This window comes from Photinus pyralis, unplaced genomic scaffold (genome assembly GCF_008802855.1).
Source record: "Photinus pyralis isolate 1611_PpyrPB1 unplaced genomic scaffold, Ppyr1.3 Ppyr1.4_LG7, whole genome shotgun sequence".
In the NCBI taxonomy this organism is placed as follows: domain Eukaryota; kingdom Metazoa; phylum Arthropoda; class Insecta; order Coleoptera; family Lampyridae; genus Photinus; species Photinus pyralis.
In genome coordinates this window covers 30,523,004-30,543,588 of record NW_022170738.1, presented here as the reverse complement: position 1 = coordinate 30,543,588, position 20,585 = coordinate 30,523,004, and the positions used below count along the sequence as shown (strand labels likewise).

Sequence of the window (20,585 nt, the reverse complement as noted above, 5' to 3'; positions counted from 1 at the left end):
CCTACCTCTACTGAATGAATTGTAAATTACTTGCAATATACATTTAATTGCTATTTTGTGTTGTTCTTTTGCTACAAGGTGGAGAAGAGTTGGAAAATTTAGTAAGTTTCAGAGAAGCAAAGGGAGAAATCTACACAGTAAGAAAACCCACCAAAAAAATAAAAATTTAGTACTAAGATAGCCGACGGCAAACGAAATTAATTTTATTTCAGTGCAGTTTTAGCATTTCAAAACTCTATTCAAGAAAGAGTAGTTTCGCCCCTTTTATTAAGACACCGTTGTAATGCGGAAATTAATTAATTAGAACCAATGACGTGTTAGTGTACCTACTCGAGGAAACTCCATATTTGCATTACATGCCATAAATAATAATAATAATAATAAATAATCGCGGCGATAACGCAAATATGCTTTCGGGGTGAAATACGGAAATAAGAAACTGATCGAATCGATTTCGCTGTACATGAAATCTGCCGTTGTACCTACGTATATTGCATAGTTAAAATTATTGTGTACGAGTGCCGATGGGAAAAAAAGTGTCAAAATAATCGTAGATAATATTGTGGTACTTACGTGTATTTATTTATGAACTCTCATTAACATCTCGAGTGCAAACCTAGATCTTTGACCTGCCAAAGATAGTGCTTTGGTGGAATGCTAAGGGAACGTGATATCAAAAGCAAAACCTCAGTTAATAGACTTATTCCCAGTTAAGTTTAATAATGCAGTAATGCATATAAATACGATAATTACTTAAAATAATTAAATCAAATACATGTCTGTGAAGTTGGCCCTATTCGGTCTGAAATATAACAAAAAGATTTACCGTGAAAAATTGCATAGTGTTACTTACAAGAAGTATTTTTGTTAAATAATTAACGCATAGTAAAACACCGACACGTGTAACCTTCATGTTTAATTATTCGATTCACTAAAATCTTTATTTTGAATGACCTCATGATACCTTTCTAAACTTTTTGAGGATTTGTGGTAACGCTGACAGCATTCTGACTGGCCCTGGTGGATTGCAGTACTCGACCCTTTTTGTGGTCCAGACCCAAAATCACCCAGAATGGTCCCGGATGACATTGTGAAAAACGTTTTTTTTCATGTACCTACAGCCCCCACTAAAATGATAGAATAAAGACACCGAAAGTAATTATTGATTTGCTACACTGCAGCTACCAGCCTATGACATTTTATTTCAGCATAACCTTCACCTGCAGGGTGGGTATGTCTACCTATGATAATGAATGAAAACTCCAACCATAGCTAGGTATGTCTCTTGCACTATCTTGAGCCCATGCCCTAAAAACCACTTCCGAAGATTAAACCAAGTAGACTCTTTTTGGTTTGGATTGCCTCTATGTATCGAGAGAATGCAACGAATTCTATCGTCTTCTTTGATATCGACAAATATTTATAGATCACAGCCATTAATTATTGAGAAACTTTAAGGTCAACCGATCTTATCAGGGATACTTATTTAATCGTTTACCAGTTATTACCTACACAGATTCTCTATTTAAAGAAGAATGTTTGCAGGGTGTAAACAAGACAAGCATACGAAAATAACAATATCTACGCCATATAAATTAAAAAGTAACAAAATCTGGACGAGCGGTCATAGGTCATCGCAATAAGTACATGGTTTTATAGTGTTCCAGTTGAGACACAATCTTAATAACTGGAGCAGTGAAACCTTTTTGCAATCACGTAACTTAAATATAATTAATAATCATTAGTCCGGATTAACTATTTATCAAGTTCATGTAAGCGATAATGAGTGATAAGTTTCTTATTACTGTTTGTACGCCGTAGTTGACGCAGTACTACCGAAACTGTTAAAAGGTTTTCTAAATCATTCGCCAAGTGGTGTTATTGCTTGGTTCCTAGTGGTGCAGTATGACTGATTTAAAAACCATGGATGGAAACGAAGACATTTCGAAATTAAATGACTCCAATAACCAGTATTACAGTTTATATAGACGTTTATGGAATGCGAGTGACCCCGCAGTCAGAAACTTTTTCGTTGACACCGGTAAGAATCTTGCGCAAGTAGGTAAATAAAAATGGACAACAGGAAAATTTCCCCATAACTGGCATCCGTAAATAACAGACAAGACGGAGTAGGTAATTTTCCTTTAAAAAGCTTTTGTGACGTGCTAAAATTCTCTTGTCAAAGGGTAGATACCGACGACTGCAATTTCGAAATGTCTATTTAACAACAACGAATGCGTTTTCCACATTTTGCCTTATAGTATCCATAAGGAAATCTTATGAAACATCATTTTTTGAATTATGTAAGCGCATTATTTATTGTGTGTTTTATGCAAAGGGCAATCAAATGTTATAAATAATAATGTCGTTAAAGTCCCCTTACCCTTCTCCGTGTATTCAAAGCAAATCGCTGTTGAAATTGGTCTCTAAAGATTCAAGAAAACCCATCCAGATTTCATTATAGCAATGCGAAGGTGTTTGTTAAATGCTGTCTCATTACGTCCATATTTTCAAAAAAAGTAAAGTGAAATCATTAAAAATATAGCAAAGATGCAATTTCGAATTGACCAACAAATTCTCGAGGAATGCATTTTTAAGTATGAAGCATTATTGATAGATACCTACCTATTTAGATTACGAAAAGGAAAAGCATATGGAAACGACCAAGTCATTGAGAACAAAGCCTAATTAATTGTTCGAAGACTAATTGTTCCTTTAATGTGCTCTATTTCGGCTCTCCATTTTCAATATGTTCGCATATAATACCTAAAGTTTTAAACCCATCAACGGAGCGGAGTTATCTCGTCTAGAAATCACCTTAAAATTTTATGGAAAATATACTCCCTCGCAAAATAAATTTTCTTTTGTAAGCCAAACAAAACAGACCTGAAGATTTCAGCATTTACTTAAATCAGGTGCCCCGGAATAGCGTTAAACTTAATTTTTTAGTGCAAAATGGATTCTACAGCTACACTGAAAATTTTCGGTAGGCTTTGATTTAGAAGAATCTGTTTTCAAAACGCGCACGTGGGGGTTGCAACCGCACCCCTCCCTAGTATACCTGATTCGCCAAATTTTGGAACACTAATTTTTTATGCACAACCAAAATACATAATAATAATAATAATAATAGGCATTTATTGAGCTAAACATGATATTAACTACCTACATATTCTAATGAATAAAAAAAGCATGTTAGCTCAAAGGGGCGAAAGTTCAGACTGGTGGGCACCCAAGAGGGTACCACACTGTCTGTTCTACCACTTAACCCCATTCCATCGAGCTTTTAATACTCGACCACAAATGGCAGAATTGCATAATTTGGGTTTGTGCCAAACTTTAAGTGACTCAACAGTTTCAAGTACTCCGCTGTCTATCCATAAGTAAGGTGTACATTGCTTTTTTAAAAGATTTAAGAAAAGAAAACTTTGAATCAGTGAAAACGTTGTAATAGGAATTATAAATTTTTGAAGCATTGTAACATTATACATTATAACATACACTTATAATTATGCAATGCTAATAATGTATCAATTTACCACAATGAATATATCAGCCGCAACAAAACATATATAAACAAGTTGGAAAGTACTCGTAGAGCGTAGAGCGTAGAGCCAAATTCGCTTTCAAAATACAATCTGCGTGCGTCAATTTCATATTTAAGAGAAACATTTGATCGGTCGGTTCCGGATTAAATTGGATCAACCCATTAGCGGAGGTAGAAGCAACTCCTAAAATCTAAATGGGGAAAAGGGGTTGAGCATCCCTGTTTTTAAAAATACCTTTTACAACAGTGTTATAGGAATAGATATTCCTTCTGTCTCAGTGAGTACTTTTGGAAAAATCAACCAAAGTGTGATAGGTACGAGTCTTCCCCACTTTATCGAATGTTGTAAAATAAAACAAAAACCAGAGCTGGACAGAATACTTTCAAAAAGTATTTGAATACTAAATAGTAAATACTTTACACAATACTAAATACTTTTACGTCCAGCACAAGCGAATACTAGATACAGATACATTGAAAAGTATTCAAATACTTAATAAAATAAGTATTCAAATACTTAAAAAATATGTATTCAAATACTTTAGAATGTATTCGAATACTTTCAAAAGTATTCGAATACTTTCAAAGGTATTCGAATACAGTAAAAAGTATTCAAATACTTGTCACACAAATACATTAAAAATTTAAAATAGTATACTAGATAAAAGGCTTAATACTATTTAAAAAATCAAGTTATACTTTGTATGGGGTTAGCTTTTTTATTTCTATTGTTATATACAAATTTAAGGGGAGTAAAAGCGTATTATTATTATATTATTATACAGGAGGTACCTACCAGGACCTTTCTTATTTCTATAAGAATACGTGTACCAGTTTTCAAAGCGATCGTACGTCGTGCACATGATACGTACGCCTTTCTGAAATTAATCCTAGCGATTTTGGAACAGATCCATTTTTGATGACCATCCGTTTGTCCGTGTGCATGATAACTTGTTTAGAAACGTGCGTTCGCTTTGAAAATTGGTACACATGGTTTTAAGGATATAAGAAAGGTCCTTATTGTTTTTAAGTTACGTAGACTATCGAGTTCGGTATTCAGATGTATCGGATTTTTATATTTGATTTTGTGACAATGGAAACTTTCCCTAACTTCCATAACTTTTTATTGAGAGGTCTAATCGAAAAAGTACGAATTGTTTTGCATTCTACGCACCAAAATTAATAAGCAAAAGTGTTTTCGCGAGAAATTTTGGTGTAGTCGATTTTTGGTAAAAAAGGAGGGTTATACACTGCCTTCTTTTGAGGCCCAAAAAAAAATTGTCTCAGATCGACCCGGAAAAAAAATTTTCTGATAGAATGTGGCCTGTAGAATCCATAATTTCAAACAGTTCCAAGATTGGGCTACTCGTTCCAAAGTTACAGTCCAGTACATTGGTTTCTAGTCTATAACTTTTTATTGAGAAGTCTGATCGAAAAAGAATTAATTGTTTTGGATTCTACGCACCAAAATTAATAGAAAAAGTGTTTTCCCGAGAAATTTTGGTGTAGTCGATTTTTGGTAAAAAAGGAAGGTTATACACTGCCTTATTTTTGGGGTCCGCAAAAAAATTGTCTCCGATCGACCCGGAAAATACATTTTCTTATAGAATGTGGCCTGTAGAATCCATAATTTCAAACAGTTCCAAAATTGGGCTACTAGTTCAAAAGTTACAGCCCTTTGAATTTTCTTTCGAAATCGGTTTCTAGTCTATAACTTTTGATTGAGAAGTCTGATCGAAAAAGTGCGAATTGTTTTGGATTCTACGCACCAAAATTAATAAGAAAAAGTGTTTTCCCGAGAAATTTTGGTGAAGTCGATTTTTGGTAGAAAAGGAAGGTTATACACTGCCTTTTTTTGAGGCCCGCAAAAAAATTGTCTCAGATCGACCCGGAAAAAATGTTCTTATAGAATGTGGCCTGTAGAATCCATAATTTCAAACAGTTCCAAGATTGGGCTACTAGTTCAAAAGTTACAGCCCTTTGAATTTTTTTTCGAAATCGGTTTCTAGTCTATAACTTTTGATTGAGAAGTCTGATCGAAAAAGTACGAATTGTTTTGGATTCTACGCACCAAACTTAATAAGAAAAAGTGTTTTCCCGAGAAATTTTGGTGTAGTCGATTTTTGGTAAAAAAGGAAGGTTATACACTGCCTTTTTTTGAGGCTCGCAAAAAAATTGTCTCAGATCGCCCCTGAAAAAAAGTTTGTTATAGAATGTAGCCTGTAGAATCCATAATTTCAAACAGTTCCAAGATTGGGCTACTATTTCAAAAGTTACAGCTCTTTGAATTTTCTTTCGAAATTGGTTTCTATTAGTCTATAACTTTTGATTGAAAAATCTAATCGAAAAAGTACGAATTGTTTTGGATTCCAACTGAAAATGAAAAAATTTGCGATCGCCCGCATAAATACCGCCCGCGCTCTTGCACAGTGCACATGCGCGATTCTGCCCTGTTGTGTCTAAGATGTGTACCAAATTTGGTTCCAATCGGTTCCGTTTAGCCGAAAATAAGAGTACAGATATGGACGGAGGAGAACCAATCACATGTTGCAATTCTTTCGTTTGGGATACGGTACGTAATTAATACATTCCAAAATTTGCGTTTCTTTCATTTTAATTTAATTTCTTTAATTAATAACCAAGGTTTTTCTTTTTTCAACCTTATATAAACTCCTTTCAAATTTCCTACTGCAAGATGGCGCACCCCTATACCTAAACCAAAGAGTACCCACTCTTTGCCTAAACTACCCTAAACATGAGTTCGAAAAAGAGATTTCTAATCTCCGCGAAATTTGATAGGTACCTATATCTATCTGGAATCTTTGAAAAAAGTAATTAATCCAAAATCCGTTTTAGAAATTTGTTTAAGATATGACGACAATAGAGAACTCTGTGACGAAAACTGTTTAACATTATCTAAATACACCCCTAACTAGGTAACTAAATTATAGTTATTTGTTTTCAGACACACTCGATGTGCACACTCCATATTGGGAACACATGACGATTGTGCCCATTTTGGCGACGATAATGTTAATTGCGACCGTCTTCCTCTTAGTCCTCTTCAGGCACAGTCCAAGTATGGTAGCTGGAACAGTGGCAGCGTGCTTAACAATGATCGCCATTTACTTAATTCTAAGCTCGGTTAATGAAAGTAGGATTCGATTCTCATAGGAAAGTTCCGTTTCTTGGCATGTTTACATAATTAGCAACAAACATTGATCACTATAACAATTTTATTTAAGACATTAATGTAGACATTTTCTGTTTAAATAAATTTTTTGATGTTCCAAGCACTTTTGAATTACCTACCTACATATTGCTATGTAAACCATCAGGGATGTGTGCCCTTTAGGTTGAAATAATGCCGACAATAATACAAAAATAACGTGAATTAATTTAAAGCAAAGAGTATATGGGAAGGATGAGCGACACCCTGTATTTAATTTTTTTTTAATGAAGTAACTATAGGAAATCTGGTGGAATGTAGGTACTACAAAAAGGCACATAATTGTTGAGTTTTATTTAATTTTAGTCATAGCTCTACTTATGTTGGAAAAGTTGCTCAAGAATTTAGTAGCGGTTTTGAAAAACTCAATTAACAGATGCTGATAAGAGGGCGTTATCAAAGTGAAACTAAATTGAAATAAATAAGGCACAGATGTGCAGATTTGAGATAAGGAGTTGCATTACCGAAGGCAAGGAGCGCGATGGAGGTGTTGAGTTATTAAAAGCGCCCAATGAACGAGGCGATTGTTGGGTTATTTGCTGTAGCATACGGAACAGATTGTTGCGTTAATCTCCGGCGGTCGGCCGATGTTTTAAAGTTTTTGTCGTTTCAATTTGAAGAAGTGTTGATCCAAGAGATCGTTTGCTGGACAGTCAGTGAGCAAACGTGCTGTTTACAGGTGATAGAAGAGAAGCTTTCGGTAAATGTAAAATGTACCCCAGCTGCTGAGAAAAGAACGCAGAGTGCATCCATGTAAGAGTGCTAAAGCGGTCTCTCCAAGTGGTAGAAGCAGACAAAAATATTAATTACGTTAATTTTAATTAGGGATAGTCTTGGCTTAATTTTTTAGGCAACCCGTGTTTCTTTACATATTAAAATTGCTCAAAAATGTATTTCATTCGGTAAACAGGATGAAATTATGTGGGATCTTAGACTTAAGTGGCAGTGTACCCATAAACTGTCAAAAGGTAAAAAATATTTAATTTAAAAATAATGACAATTATTTATAATGCAACTGTAACACATGACGGTAGCTCTGCACGTTTCAGTTTTATTTGTACCATTTCTCTAGACACTCTCTGTGCCGTATTCAAATAATCTTTCAACAGGCCGCTAAGATTCTCATATTCCTGAAACAAAACAGCATAAGTAATGAAAAAATACAAGCGTCCACATTTACTTTTTCGAATGGCTTCGCTGGATTTTCTTCATTTTGCAGGGCCAATTCCTTAAGAAGTTTCTGTATCAAGAACAGCGGCAGGTTAAACTGTGGTGAAACCGGCGACAGTGCATGACTAAAACCGTAATACTCCTTGCCGTGTCCAAGAGCTGCCAAAAGATACTCGGATGCGATTGTCACGGCATCATCCACTAATCCATTATTAAAATATAGCCTGAACAATTCAGATGCATTTCGAATCTGAAAGGATTACAATAATTTTGAAATGCGTATACAGAAAGTTACCTTATAAGAGCTCAAAATCCATTGTGGTATAAACGAATTCAATTGAATTATGCGATTGCATATCACTTTATGAAGTGCAGACGAATTCTCTTCCTCGTACTCTTCCAAATACATTTGTAGTAAATTCCAAGCGACGGTAGACGGAAAACTTCCTACTATATTTAAATCTGCAACAATGTCATTTTACTTATACTCCCTTCCACGACCGGCACAAAATACCGTGCAAGTCATTCTCAATGAGCCAATTCCACGCTTTTGGATTTTCGGTACGTGATAAATAAATGCATTGCTTCGTGAGGGCGTCGAAAACGACATCGTATTTTAAACCAAAGGTTTTGCATAACAACAAGGCGTACTTAAAGATGCCGGCGGCGCATAAGAAACTCACCACTTCCGTAGGGGCTAAAATTGGTTAATAAAGAAAACAGCACATCAGCGTGTCCCTTAAAGTGGCATTCCGACCGTAACACAGAAATCACTAATGTTGAGTATTTGTACACTTTCATCAGACATGTCATAAAATCGTTGCACATGCAACCATTTTGATGTTTGTCACTAACATTTTTTTAAACCATCGGTGGTTTTCAAAAAAAAGAGACACAATGCCACCTTCCATTTAAAGTAGCAAACAGTAATCAAACCGTAGTACAATAAACGTTTCATAATTGTTGTTATTTGCCTGGTAGGTGTTTTTTGAAATGATGTCGTTATCCGTCCGTCCGTCTGTGCGCACAATACCTTTGGAACGAAAAGTATTTTGGGTCTTAAAACTTGGTATCACAGCTATCTATATCTTTAAAGGAAATATTTTAAAAATTTAACAGTATATACTAATGTCAGAATTCAAATTGGTGGTTTCGTAACATTCTAGACACATTTCATGTACTTATATATGTAAATTTCGACGTTCATACGTTCTTACGCTTTCAGATGTAACAGGTGGTCGCTTTAGGCTTTAAAGATTTTGTTAAATTTACAAAATTCCCAGTATACAATTTTATACGTGTACCCTGTATCATAATGAAACAGAACGAACTAATATTCAAGAAAATAAAGCGCGTTAAGATAAGAAACGAGTGTTCAAACCTTCTTAGTGAACCAGCGGCAGAGGTTCGTAAAGGTTCATAAAATTACAATTGAACTTCACTCAGGTTTCGTTTGATCGTTAAATTATTTAACAATGTAGCTCTAGATTGACCTCCCAACGAAATATTTCTGGCGGCAACAAAAAAAAGAAAATGTTAAAACATGTATGGTAGTAGCATGCTACCGTTTTATAATCTGGAGTGCTACGTGCTACACTAAAGGTAAATTTTGGTGACGTGTGTTCAATTTTTGAGAACCGCCGATAGCACAAATTACGAAATATTTGTGTTTACAGTGTGCTACTAATCGTTGAACTACTATTTTGAGGGACTTCTAAATTATATAGCTTTACTCGTTAAATTGTTGGCTAGACTGTCTGGATTATATCGTAACAGTCTCAAACGTGCACTGGCCAGCTCCAACTCTTTCTTTACGTCCGATATGTAAACCACGTCCAAATTGGGTTTAAGTGAGATAACCTCAGTATCATCCTACAACGGAAGTTAAAACTGGTTAAATGCACACGTATTTTAAACATTACATCAAAAGAAGCTGGTAATTGTATGCGCTCCAGCGGCGCATCTGGATCAGTCGGTCGTAACACTGGCGAAACATTCTGCGGCGTTAAATGTAGCACGTTAATACAGGCAAGGTACGACTTAACTTGCTTCTCGAGAGCTTCGACAGTATTGTATTGTTGCAGGCGGAACGCTTGCTCGTACATAACCGTCGCGGCTGTAATGTTCCAAATAAATACTGCATCACGCGGAATGCGATATTTACCCATGCGCATTTGAGGTGTGCCCCGTGTAATGAAGAAGGCGTACAGAAAATCGTAATATAAATTGTCCATAGGATCTGCAGAACGGGCGTGTCCTATGATGATCTTATAAAAGTGCAAATCCAAACCGACATCCGAATATACTAGCAATCGATCCAACTCTCTGCGGTCGAACAATGTTTTTATTAAATCTCTTATGTTGTCTTTCTTTCGTTCTTCATCCGGATTGATGTTAATCGAATTGTACGCTTCGTCATAGTGCTTTAAAGCCAGGTGGTGTTTAAATTTGATCGAGTACAACGTTGCCTAAACAAATCGGTTATTGATTCTCGTGGATACTTGATTATAATCTTACAACATGCGGATCTGAGTGATCGGCAATACTGAGCGCGATGTTAGCGATATTAATCGCACAGTCTCTTGCGCCATATAAATTGAATAGTTGAATAACCTAAAAAAGTATCGACATAAAATAGGAAAATCATATTAGGTACCTCTAAGTAATATTTATTATTTACACGAGGCGTATGAGTGATTTTGATAATAATAAATAGCTAATTGACAATATGTTTCCATCGTAATATCTAGAGCAATTCACACCTAAATATTACCAATGAGTATGATTAAATAAGTCTAATGGCAGATAAATGCATCGCCAATTTAATGGTGGCGGTAAAGAAGCGCTTTATGTTAGTATACTTATTGTGTGGAAAATTTAATATTCAACTGCATCTAGCCACCCATCTAGTACGTTGGGTACGCCAAAAAAACTGCACTTTTTGATTGGAATATGCCACTTTCTGTGGTAATAGTTAATACCAAAAGGCAACTTTTGAGAAAATCCGTGCAAGAAAACAAAATGGTGGCCATCAAAATGGCGCCATTAGCCGTAATATATTTTGTTGTATCTCTGCTCCTAATAGTCCGATTTTAATTTTCTTTTTTTTATTGAAAGCTCTTGTGACGAGGAAACTTTTTTGCTATATAACATATATCTCTAAAACTTAAGAATTTAGCACAATTTTAAAAAAATGTTTTCTTTACGAATTTGAATCTCAAGTAAGCTCAACCCTATTTTTATGTGTAACTTGTCCACGTCAAATGTTAATATGTAAGGATTTGTATTATTCAGCACAATATTCTGACTCTTAAGGTCTGAAGAAATATTAAGATTCAATTATTTGAAAAACGAGTTTTATTGTATCAATTTGTATCGACAAATAATCCACTACGCCAAGAAAATAGTGGTTGCTATTTAAAAACAGTATGCCCCCTTTGACCGTGCAGAAGTATGCTACTGACCCCAAATTGAATGTACGTGGATTGGTAGCAAACTTTTTATAATTATGGATGTCATAAAAAGCTTCCTTAAAAAATGTTTTGAAGATAAAATTTTCACCCTGTATAAAAAGCATATCCGGAAAACGGTTAGCCTCGCGGTTAGCATTACGAAAAAAAGCCAATACGACCTACAAAAATAATTCTTTTGTTAAGGGATACCCGGGGATACCTATAAAAAATATCAAAATGTATAGGCTGCCCTCGAGAACACCCTATATACCTAAAAATACTTTTTAGGCTCCCCCTCAGGCTTCTCGTACCAACAAACCATTACCATTAATCTCAACCATTGAGGCTCTATCGTCCGCTTACAGAAGGTGGATTCCCTGTATAATAAAAATGATTCAACTTATATGAATAGGTATCTAAAACTTGGAAATCATAATATTCCGTTAATATTCTTAAAGAAAACCCGAGAGAAAACCCTCGAAAAAACCCATGATCTGATAAAAAAGCACTCCAAATTTCACATTCGTCGTAGCTTAAACCAACTAGTTAAATAAAATAGGATAAATAAGAGCGAGAGTAAGAGTTAAAGTTGATATACTGAGTGTTTCTTTAATTACTTGAAAAGCAGTGTATTTTCTGTTTTTCAGAGAAAAAAATTGACGAGGCTTTTCCTTTCAATTTTCATAATGCTTGATCTCGTGCCTGATGAAACAAATATTGCGCATTTTTTCAAAAAAAAAACTTGGCGGATGGATTGAAATTTTCCGAACTTGCAGGGTAGATACAAGGAGTTTTGGGGTTGAATCGATTGAATTTCTAAACGATGGCCTTTTCTGTCGAAAAGACCGGGATATTGCACAATTAAGAGCTTACCTGTGATTCAAATTCGTAAAAAAAGTACTGTTTTAAAATTGTGCTAAATCCTTAAGTTTTAGAGATAAATGTTATATAGCAAAAAAGTTTCCTCGTTACAAGAGCTTTCAATACAAAAAAGAAAATTAAAATCGGACTATTAGGAGCAGAGATACAAAAAAATATATTGCGGCTAATGGCGCCATTTTGGTTTCCTGCACGGATTTTTGAGTGGTTCCCTATCTCAAAAGTTGCCTTTTGGTATTAACTATTACCACAGAAAGTGGCATATTCCAATCAAAAAGGGCAGTATTTTCCCCATTCTAGCCATGTACCCGACGTACTAATCAGGTTAGTACTTGAGTTAACCTTGACAGTAACTGGAAGTCAAATATCAACCAAAAGCAAAATACAACAGAACCAAATATGTAGATGAAATCAAAATTGCGACAACAAATGGACGCTGGGCACAAGATGGCTGCTGAAAAAAAATTCCTTCAGGCAATAATATTAGTATCTTGGAGAAGCAACTCAAAAATGACATCTTTGATATTATTGATAGCGTTGTTGTTAGTACTGGAACCTACCTTCAGAAAATTAAAAAACAAAAAAAAGTAGGTAGCAAATCAAAAGGCATCCAGCAGACCTCAAACTCTTTTGCCCTGTTTGACAGCGTCACCAGCCAACTTACCTTCAAGTAATAATTAACATCAGCTTTCTTATCTTCCGATCCTGGAATAGTAAGAATTCGGTCCATAAGAAACTTGTCCTTAAAGATTCCATTCGCGGCGTTAACAAAAAGACATTCCGCTTTATGATGTTCGCCTGTACTAAGAAACGATACGGCCAACAAAAATGTTCCTACAAACACAGTTTCAACAAAAACGTGTCGATAAAAGTTAATAAACCCCAACTTGTGCAGTTATTGCATTCGCACCATTCCTTTAACAATCGCCAGTACTGTTGGAGCCAGATGTGTTGGCCGCTTGTTAAAAGCCACTCTGGAAAAGCAGCATCTCCGCTAAGTGGCCAACTTTACCAAATTAAGGTTAATATTAGAAACGTTTAGATACTATCGTAAGGATACAGTAACTGATTAACAAGATGAGTGTACAGCAACAGCGAAATGTTCCAATCGATCGTAATCTCCTCATCAAGCCCTAACTTTGCAAGCATCTTGTGTGCTTCGAAACCTCCAGTCGACGTGATAAATAGATTCAGGAGCGTTACCGTCTGGTGATTATGAATTTTCAAATTGAATACCGGATTCAGTTTGAGAGACGATAACAGCACCGCCGTCGATTCCCTGTTTACAACTTTATTAAACAAATCCGACATGACTGCAGATTTCATACTTACGATCGTAACACAGGTAACGATATTAACTCGGTTAAGTACAGCATCACGTAACTGACTCGTGTTAATATTACTATTTCGGGCAAGCACACTGTGCGGATAGCTTCGAGAGCATTACCATCGTATTTACCGCACAGTAGTAGCATTTTTTGGATCACTAGCAGATTTCTGCATATCGTAAACCTGCAAAAACTCTTTAAATTTAACGTAATTTCAGAATTAAACGTAAAATTAAAAAATGACTTAGTATATTTGTTAATTGACGTTACATTGTTACATTTAAATATTTTTTCCAAATTTTCTTATTTTAATTGTTTAATTGTGTGTTTATTCGAACCGATTGTGCGACCAAGATCGAGTTTTCATGTCAGATTTTTCTCGTGTTAAAAATTTGTGCCAGGTGGTAATGGAATGTTCAGAAATTGATCGAGGCTACCGAGTGTCCCAAATAATTAATTCAATATTGGGATTTTTCTTTGTAGCAGATACCTACCCGATCTGTACGAGGAGAAATTACAAAATTCTTAATGTGAAGATTATTTTATTTCGAGATATGTAGCTGGAAACGTGTTTTGTGGGTGGTGTAGTTGACCGCACACCATTGCACATAGCATTATTTATTTGGCGCCCAACGCGGGGCCACAGCAATATTATGAATACTTCCTGAGATTTTCATCAAGCATTTTTTTTTATAAAACAAAGCAACGTTTTAAAAGTATTACCATTGAATTTATAACTATCAGAAGCGCGGGTTAAATGGCAGAATATGTGACTGTTTTCAATAGTTTAAATTGCACGACGTAGATGTCTCTACCATCGAGAAAGATAAATAATAATGTCAGTTTTTTACCTTTGTTAATTATTATACAAGAATCTGTAATGAATCCACTATCTCGATTTGTAATTATTGCATACAGAATTCTCTCTTTTCTTTAAAATTCTGACGTTTGAAATTTGTTCTCAATGGTTAATCGATTCATCAATAACTTATCGATTATTATCGATTAATCAATAACTTATGGATAATTATCGATTAATAGATAAATTTTTAAAAAATGGTCGACTAATGGATAATTTATCGAAAATTTTAAAGGATTGGTCGATAAATCTATAATTACCGATAATCTATCGATTAATCTCACAACTAAACTAAGAAGATAGATAATTATCGAGAGAATTTTTAACGACATAAAATTTTCAATGTTTAGGTATACCAGTTCACTTCAAACAAAAGCGGTCAAGTAAGAGCATTGTGGAATTGCCATGATATCACAATTCACAACCTACTTCTGTACTAATTTTTGTCCACTTGACCACCTTTGATTTCAGAAAACTTCAGCATCAAAAGATCCTGTTTTATTTAAATTATCTCTCGCAATACCAATACCAAAAAAACCAAAATGTTAGCGAGTGTAAGCATGGATGATGTAATTATATCGATTGAAAATATTATATCGATAAGATTTATGAGAAAGTATCGATAGTTTTCTCTTGATATTTTCCGCTACTTATCTATTAATTGATAAATATCACAGATCAGAGTTATCGATAATTATAAAAAGTTATCGATTATTATCAAACGTTATCGATAATTATCGATTATGATCGAAAATTATCGTTACGATTTATCGATTATTATCGATAATTGGCGATTATTATCGAAATTTATCGATAATTGTTTAAAGTTATCGATTTTTATCGATAGTTACCGATTAACGATTAATCGATAATTATCGGCCTGAACAGACTTATTGATAAATCGATAACAATTTCATTTATCGCCCAGCTCTAGTAGGTATACGAATTCACGTAAACTGGGACCGATTTATTTATTGCATTTATTTGTGCACAATGCTGCAAGGTTATAAAAAAGCTGATTCGCGAAATTTAGTTACCAAATGTGAATGTGGAAATGATGTAGGTACCTAAGAGTTGTATAATTCCACTACTGTTCTGAGGTTCATTTAAATTTGCATTAACGAAAACTCCATTTCCACAAATTAAAAGTACAAAATTTTGTAAAGGATGTTTCCGTTAATTATGGGAAAAATTGGTTAACTAAACGTCAATATTTGGTCGAAATGAAACTGCATTCCTTCAAGGACAAGGGCTGCACGCTTCGTTCGTCAAAATGTATTATTATTTACATTGCAAATTTACGCAACGCTTCTTAAGGGATCTATTTTTAGAACATTCCAATCCTATTTATAAAACCATTCTGTTTATCCAATGATAACACAAAAAAAACATCCCAAGTGCCTGACATCTAACCATTAAAAAGGAAAATATTCGAATGGTCAAAATGAATGGTTTGTAATTCTGCCATCTAATGTCTGGGACTCTAGGGACAACAATTACAGTTTCAATGTAACGCTCCACTTTCGATCGCCCACGGACTTTCAAACGATCGAACTGCCCCTAGCGGCTGAAAGTTCGCACATGGTCACAAACTGTTATATGGGATCCGCGCTTCTGATAGTTATAAATTCAATGGTATTACCTCCCCCGTTTTCCAAATACATATCACACAATTCGAACTCACTGTACCATTTTCACAAAACAAATGTCACAGGTTGTATAGAGGCGTAAGATGTAAGTGTTAATAAAATACTTACCGTCTATACGACAAACTGAAATAAAACCTACTAAATACCTACCTAACAACAGCTTGTTGGTGTATGCACTTAGTAACTAACGACACGCCTAAATGAGAACTAAAAAGATAATTTAGCGTCTGAAGACCTTCTCCAACTTCGTTATCCAAATCATCTGGAGTCTCTATCCGTAGCAGTTCTAAGAGTTTATGCATTGCCTGGTAAATGTCCTTGCAATCGTTCAGCTTTTGCAATAAAGGCTAAAAAAACGAGTTGTTACGGATGGAATACCAAAACGACAAGAATACTTCAAGTTCGGTCATAATTTCTGTGATTAATTCCGACACAATAACATCCGGTGATCGCAATTGTGATAGTTCTCTTTCAAAAGTATAAGCGAAAGAGTCGCTAAGTTGAGTTTCCATATACACAACGACCGACATCAATTTCAAAACATCCTCAGTTACGTCTCTATCTACAAACATGAATAAATTTGTGAAGTGACCGAATCTTTGTACCTCTCGACAATAACGGGTGGTTGACAAAATCGTCAACTGTCGCATAATCCGAACACAACATCATGTGCTCTAAGGCATCGTGCGGTCTTAGGAACGAATACATTGATTTCTTCAACAGCACAACTCCCGATGCAGAGGGTAACAACAGCAAACCAAGCGGTTGAAGACCTGCAACGTAGTGGTACTGCACGCAGCATGAATAAAACTTGGCCCAACATCTACAAAATAATAAGTGAACCAAAAGATACAGTGCAAAGAAAAAGGAAGACCTGTACGCGCATTCCAAATAATCTTCATCATTCACTTCACCTTCTTTTAATTCATTCACTATTTCGCCCTCAACTGCCAAACAAACGCGCTGTTTCAGAATACTCGTCGACAAGTTTACATCGCTCAAAATTGGTGTAGGTTTATAAATCTGTAACAACAAATTTATTTCGAAAATGAATAGAACCAGGCAACTTACACTTAGCGCTTTACTTATTATGTGCAGCGGAAAACGAGAAGGATAAAATATGTGATTCAAATACGCTTGGCGAGGATCGAAGGAATCCATATCGGGTACAAAGTTTGCATCTGGCACCGGTTCCAACATGGCCGGAATCCAATAAGTTCCTTTACTACTGTTGGTCACTAACGGGGCGCAATACACCGAAATTTCCCCATCTTCGCTTCTCCACATAGACCATATTTGATTCGAAGATAAATTGAAATCCACCAAATTTTGCTGTAATAAGAATTTCTCATCGGCCACCTTCGACAAATGACGCTTCCACTTACACCAGGAGAATACAAAGTATTTCTTTTCGCGATTTTGAATTGGCCCGAATTTATATATACCGAAAAAACGCGAAACTCGCGTTCCGCGGATAAATTCATAAAGACGACTAGGGTTAGTTCGAATCTAGATTGGCCCTCGGTTTTTCTAAGGACGTGATTGTGGGTTCCGTTAACGAAACTATTTTCCCCGGCGTAACTCTCGGACACAATATTGTGAACGGCTATGCAAGTGCCCTTTACACAACACCAAACTCGTAGATTTCCATCTTTGCATAATGTCAAAGCATATGTATCGTTACCAAACGTGTGCAGCAACATACTCACGACTACATTATCGGCATGTGTTTTAGACCTGAAAAAGTTGATATATTACAAAATACTATTGGTCCTTCGCGCCGAATACAAAAACTAATGTAACTTACCATAACTTTTCTGCTATGCCAAATATAAAACGCGGGACAAAGCTTTCGTGTTTGAGCTCAATTGTAACACAACTACCGTTTGCACTTTGTGTAACCAACAATGTTTCTCCAGACGGATAACTGAATGAAAATATCGCTTCTTTAGTAGCAGTTAACAATGATGTAGCTACTTGTGGTAGTTCTGAATCTAAAATAAATCTTCTTTTAGTATCAAATTCAAATTTTGTAACGTCGCGATAAGTTAAATTTACACCACAGGATCTATGGAGCTAGTAGGACGTGCAGTTTTTTAATTTTGTTTTAGGACACCGTTCCACCCATAAGGAAGACTTAGCTGCTACATCAGCTGAGCTAACGTAAGGTTGTCCACTCTTAAAGAATTTCTCCATGACGAAACTAAAGGTACGTTTCCTATGAAGCGGCTGACGCAATGCACCGCCTCACTAGAAAGCAATGGAAGCATGTTCTAACCTGCGTCAACCTGCATGCGGCGGTCGTCTCCAGTTGCATGCGTAAAAGACACACCGCGTCAGACGCTTCATAGGAAACGTACCTTTTACACGCCAAATGTAACGGACGGTCGCATTAGAATAAAAAAAAATTCGTCTTCTCGATTTTGTATTTTATTCAATAAAATTCAGGAAAATTTACACATGTACCGCTGCATAGCGAACGTGAATGGAAGTATGTCTGGCCATAATAAGAAACGTATTGCGGAATGCGCGTGCAATTGCCACGATTTCTTAAGACCTAAAAGTTTCGTTTCGTTCTGTTCAAAAATCGAGCACGTGACAAAATGCAGGTTTACTATTCGTTTATTTATTTTTTATTAACATTTAAGGTATTTAAGATTTCTGTACCCAAATGTTTCTATCGATCGTTTGTTGCGCGGTATTGGTCATCTGGCCTGAGTGCCTATATTTGTTTCAAATTATTTTATTGATTGATGTCAACTAAATTTGTTACATCTATAAATGGTTAGTTTTTTGTTTAATCGAGCCCAAATGATAACCTACATAAGTGTTCATGTCAAATTTTTCTATGTTGTCACCAAAATTACGTGTGAATTAAAAATGTGTTAATTAATTCTTTATTAGAATTTTGGAACCGGATAAGGCTAACTGGACAGGTGTGTATGCAAGTGGTTTAGTAACCGTTGACCATTGCACATAGCAGTACATAAGCTCTTAGAAAAACACAAATTCCATTATACCAAGGACATAAAATTTTGGAACTAGCAAACACGAACAATCTTTCAAATAATATTCAACCTTAAATCTAGCAGCTGTTGCGCAAATGTAATTCCAAGCAAAGGTTGTTGATCATTTGTATAGTAGATATAGCAATTAGCTAAATCTCCACCCATTATAAAACAAAAGCATAGAAACAACCTAGAAAATCAGGCAGCTCACTGCTTCCTTAGAATTCGCTCCAGAAATGATGGCAACTAAATTTAGTTACCCTAGCACACTAGACTGATTAAAAAATGGGACACACCCTGTATTTCACAGTAGGCAGTTTGTCAAACAGACAGGAGTGTACCAAAATGGCCTAAAAGCTAAAAATACAGCTCTTTCTATTGATAAGGGTGTCAGCGGTTATTAATAATTTGGCCACTTATTAAAACACTTACTCGATGCATTCGGATTTGTGAAGACATTAAACAGTCCAGAATCTTGGCTACGTGACGAAGGGGTTTCGGCAAAAATAGACGGTATTGTTAAATCTGGATGAAACCCTGAGCTTTCGGCCTAAAAACAAACGTAAACGAGACAGAATTGAAACAGAAACGTACATGTCCCTGCAATAAATCAGGATGCAGAAAAATCAATCTGTGCACGCTGCAAACCGTAGGCACCAATATTATAACGTTCTCCGGAGTTTCGTAAATTGTAATTCCGTCGAGTATCGGTGTGTCTATAAACCTGTACTTGATTTTGTTTCCGGTTAGGTTTACATCCAGACTTTGCTCGGTTAACTCCAAGACATCGCGATTGATTCTCCTAAAATGCCCTTTTTAAAGCGACACGGACCAGTATGTGCAGTACGTTACCAATAGATAAATCTGTTTCTGGTGTGTTTCGCGAATGGTCTATAGCAGTACCCGTTTGCCTTTTCTGAAACTTTAATATCTTGCAGTGTGCTTTGGGTGCCTCCTAAAAGATAACCTTAAAATAAACGGAATGGGTTTTCTTTGCAAATTACCTGTGTTTAAAGTTATTTCTCTACCACCATCAAGGGTGCTCTGATCAGGAATTACCTCCCGGTAACTCATTTCGGATTTTTCAATCTCCTTTTTGAAAATACATTCAAAATTTAAACCAGAATAAACGAATTCAAACAAATAGCATCACTGGCGGACTGCTTTGCTGGGTTGTCTAATTTCCTCGGCCTATGATTAAAACATTTGACAACATTGCAAGCATTGTGGAAGGTTTGCTACTTGAGGGATAGGAAGTGAAGTCGCCTAGATCGGCAAAGTTATGCAGAATTTTATGATGATTAATTTTCCCTTTCAAAGTTGTTTGTAGCTCCACAAATGGCGAAGTTGTGATTAAAAAAAACCGAAAAATATCATTTTCGAACATGTGAAAGCGTTCATTTATTCTGAAATATATCAAAAAATTAAAATAAAATTGCTTACGGTTTACGAGATCTCCCTAGT

At 35.6% G+C, this 20,585-nt stretch overlaps 1 protein-coding gene and 1 long non-coding RNA gene across 2 annotated transcripts; both read right to left on the bottom strand.

Annotated features, from left to right (window-relative positions):
* Positions 1 to 687: 687 nt before the first annotated feature.
* On the bottom strand, positions 688 to 1,531 carry LOC116177130. The gene is made up of 2 exons (XR_004146611.1): positions 854 to 1,531; positions 688 to 802 (listed from the first exon to the last, which is right to left on the bottom strand). It is a non-coding gene; the product is annotated as an uncharacterized LOC116177130 (long non-coding RNA).
* A 6,208-nt stretch (positions 1,532 to 7,739) lies between these two features.
* Positions 7,740 to 20,536, bottom strand: LOC116177507 (nuclear pore complex protein Nup160 homolog). The gene is made up of 23 exons (XM_031496493.1): positions 20,126 to 20,536; positions 19,974 to 20,076; positions 19,716 to 19,923; positions 19,554 to 19,671; positions 17,921 to 18,107; positions 17,499 to 17,850; positions 17,185 to 17,445; positions 16,988 to 17,136; positions 16,719 to 16,936; positions 16,509 to 16,675; positions 16,264 to 16,460; positions 13,610 to 13,789; positions 13,338 to 13,556; positions 13,165 to 13,283; positions 12,942 to 13,111; positions 10,464 to 10,559; positions 10,111 to 10,414; positions 9,869 to 10,062; positions 9,680 to 9,818; positions 8,461 to 8,643; positions 8,242 to 8,408; positions 7,957 to 8,196; positions 7,740 to 7,906 (listed from the first exon to the last, which is right to left on the bottom strand). Exons 1-23 carry the CDS (start codon positions 20,193 to 20,195, stop codon positions 7,781 to 7,783), a joined length of 4,167 nt encoding a protein of 1,388 aa, XP_031352353.1. The 5' UTR covers positions 20,196 to 20,536; the 3' UTR covers positions 7,740 to 7,780.
* Positions 20,537 to 20,585: the final 49 nt, after the last annotated feature.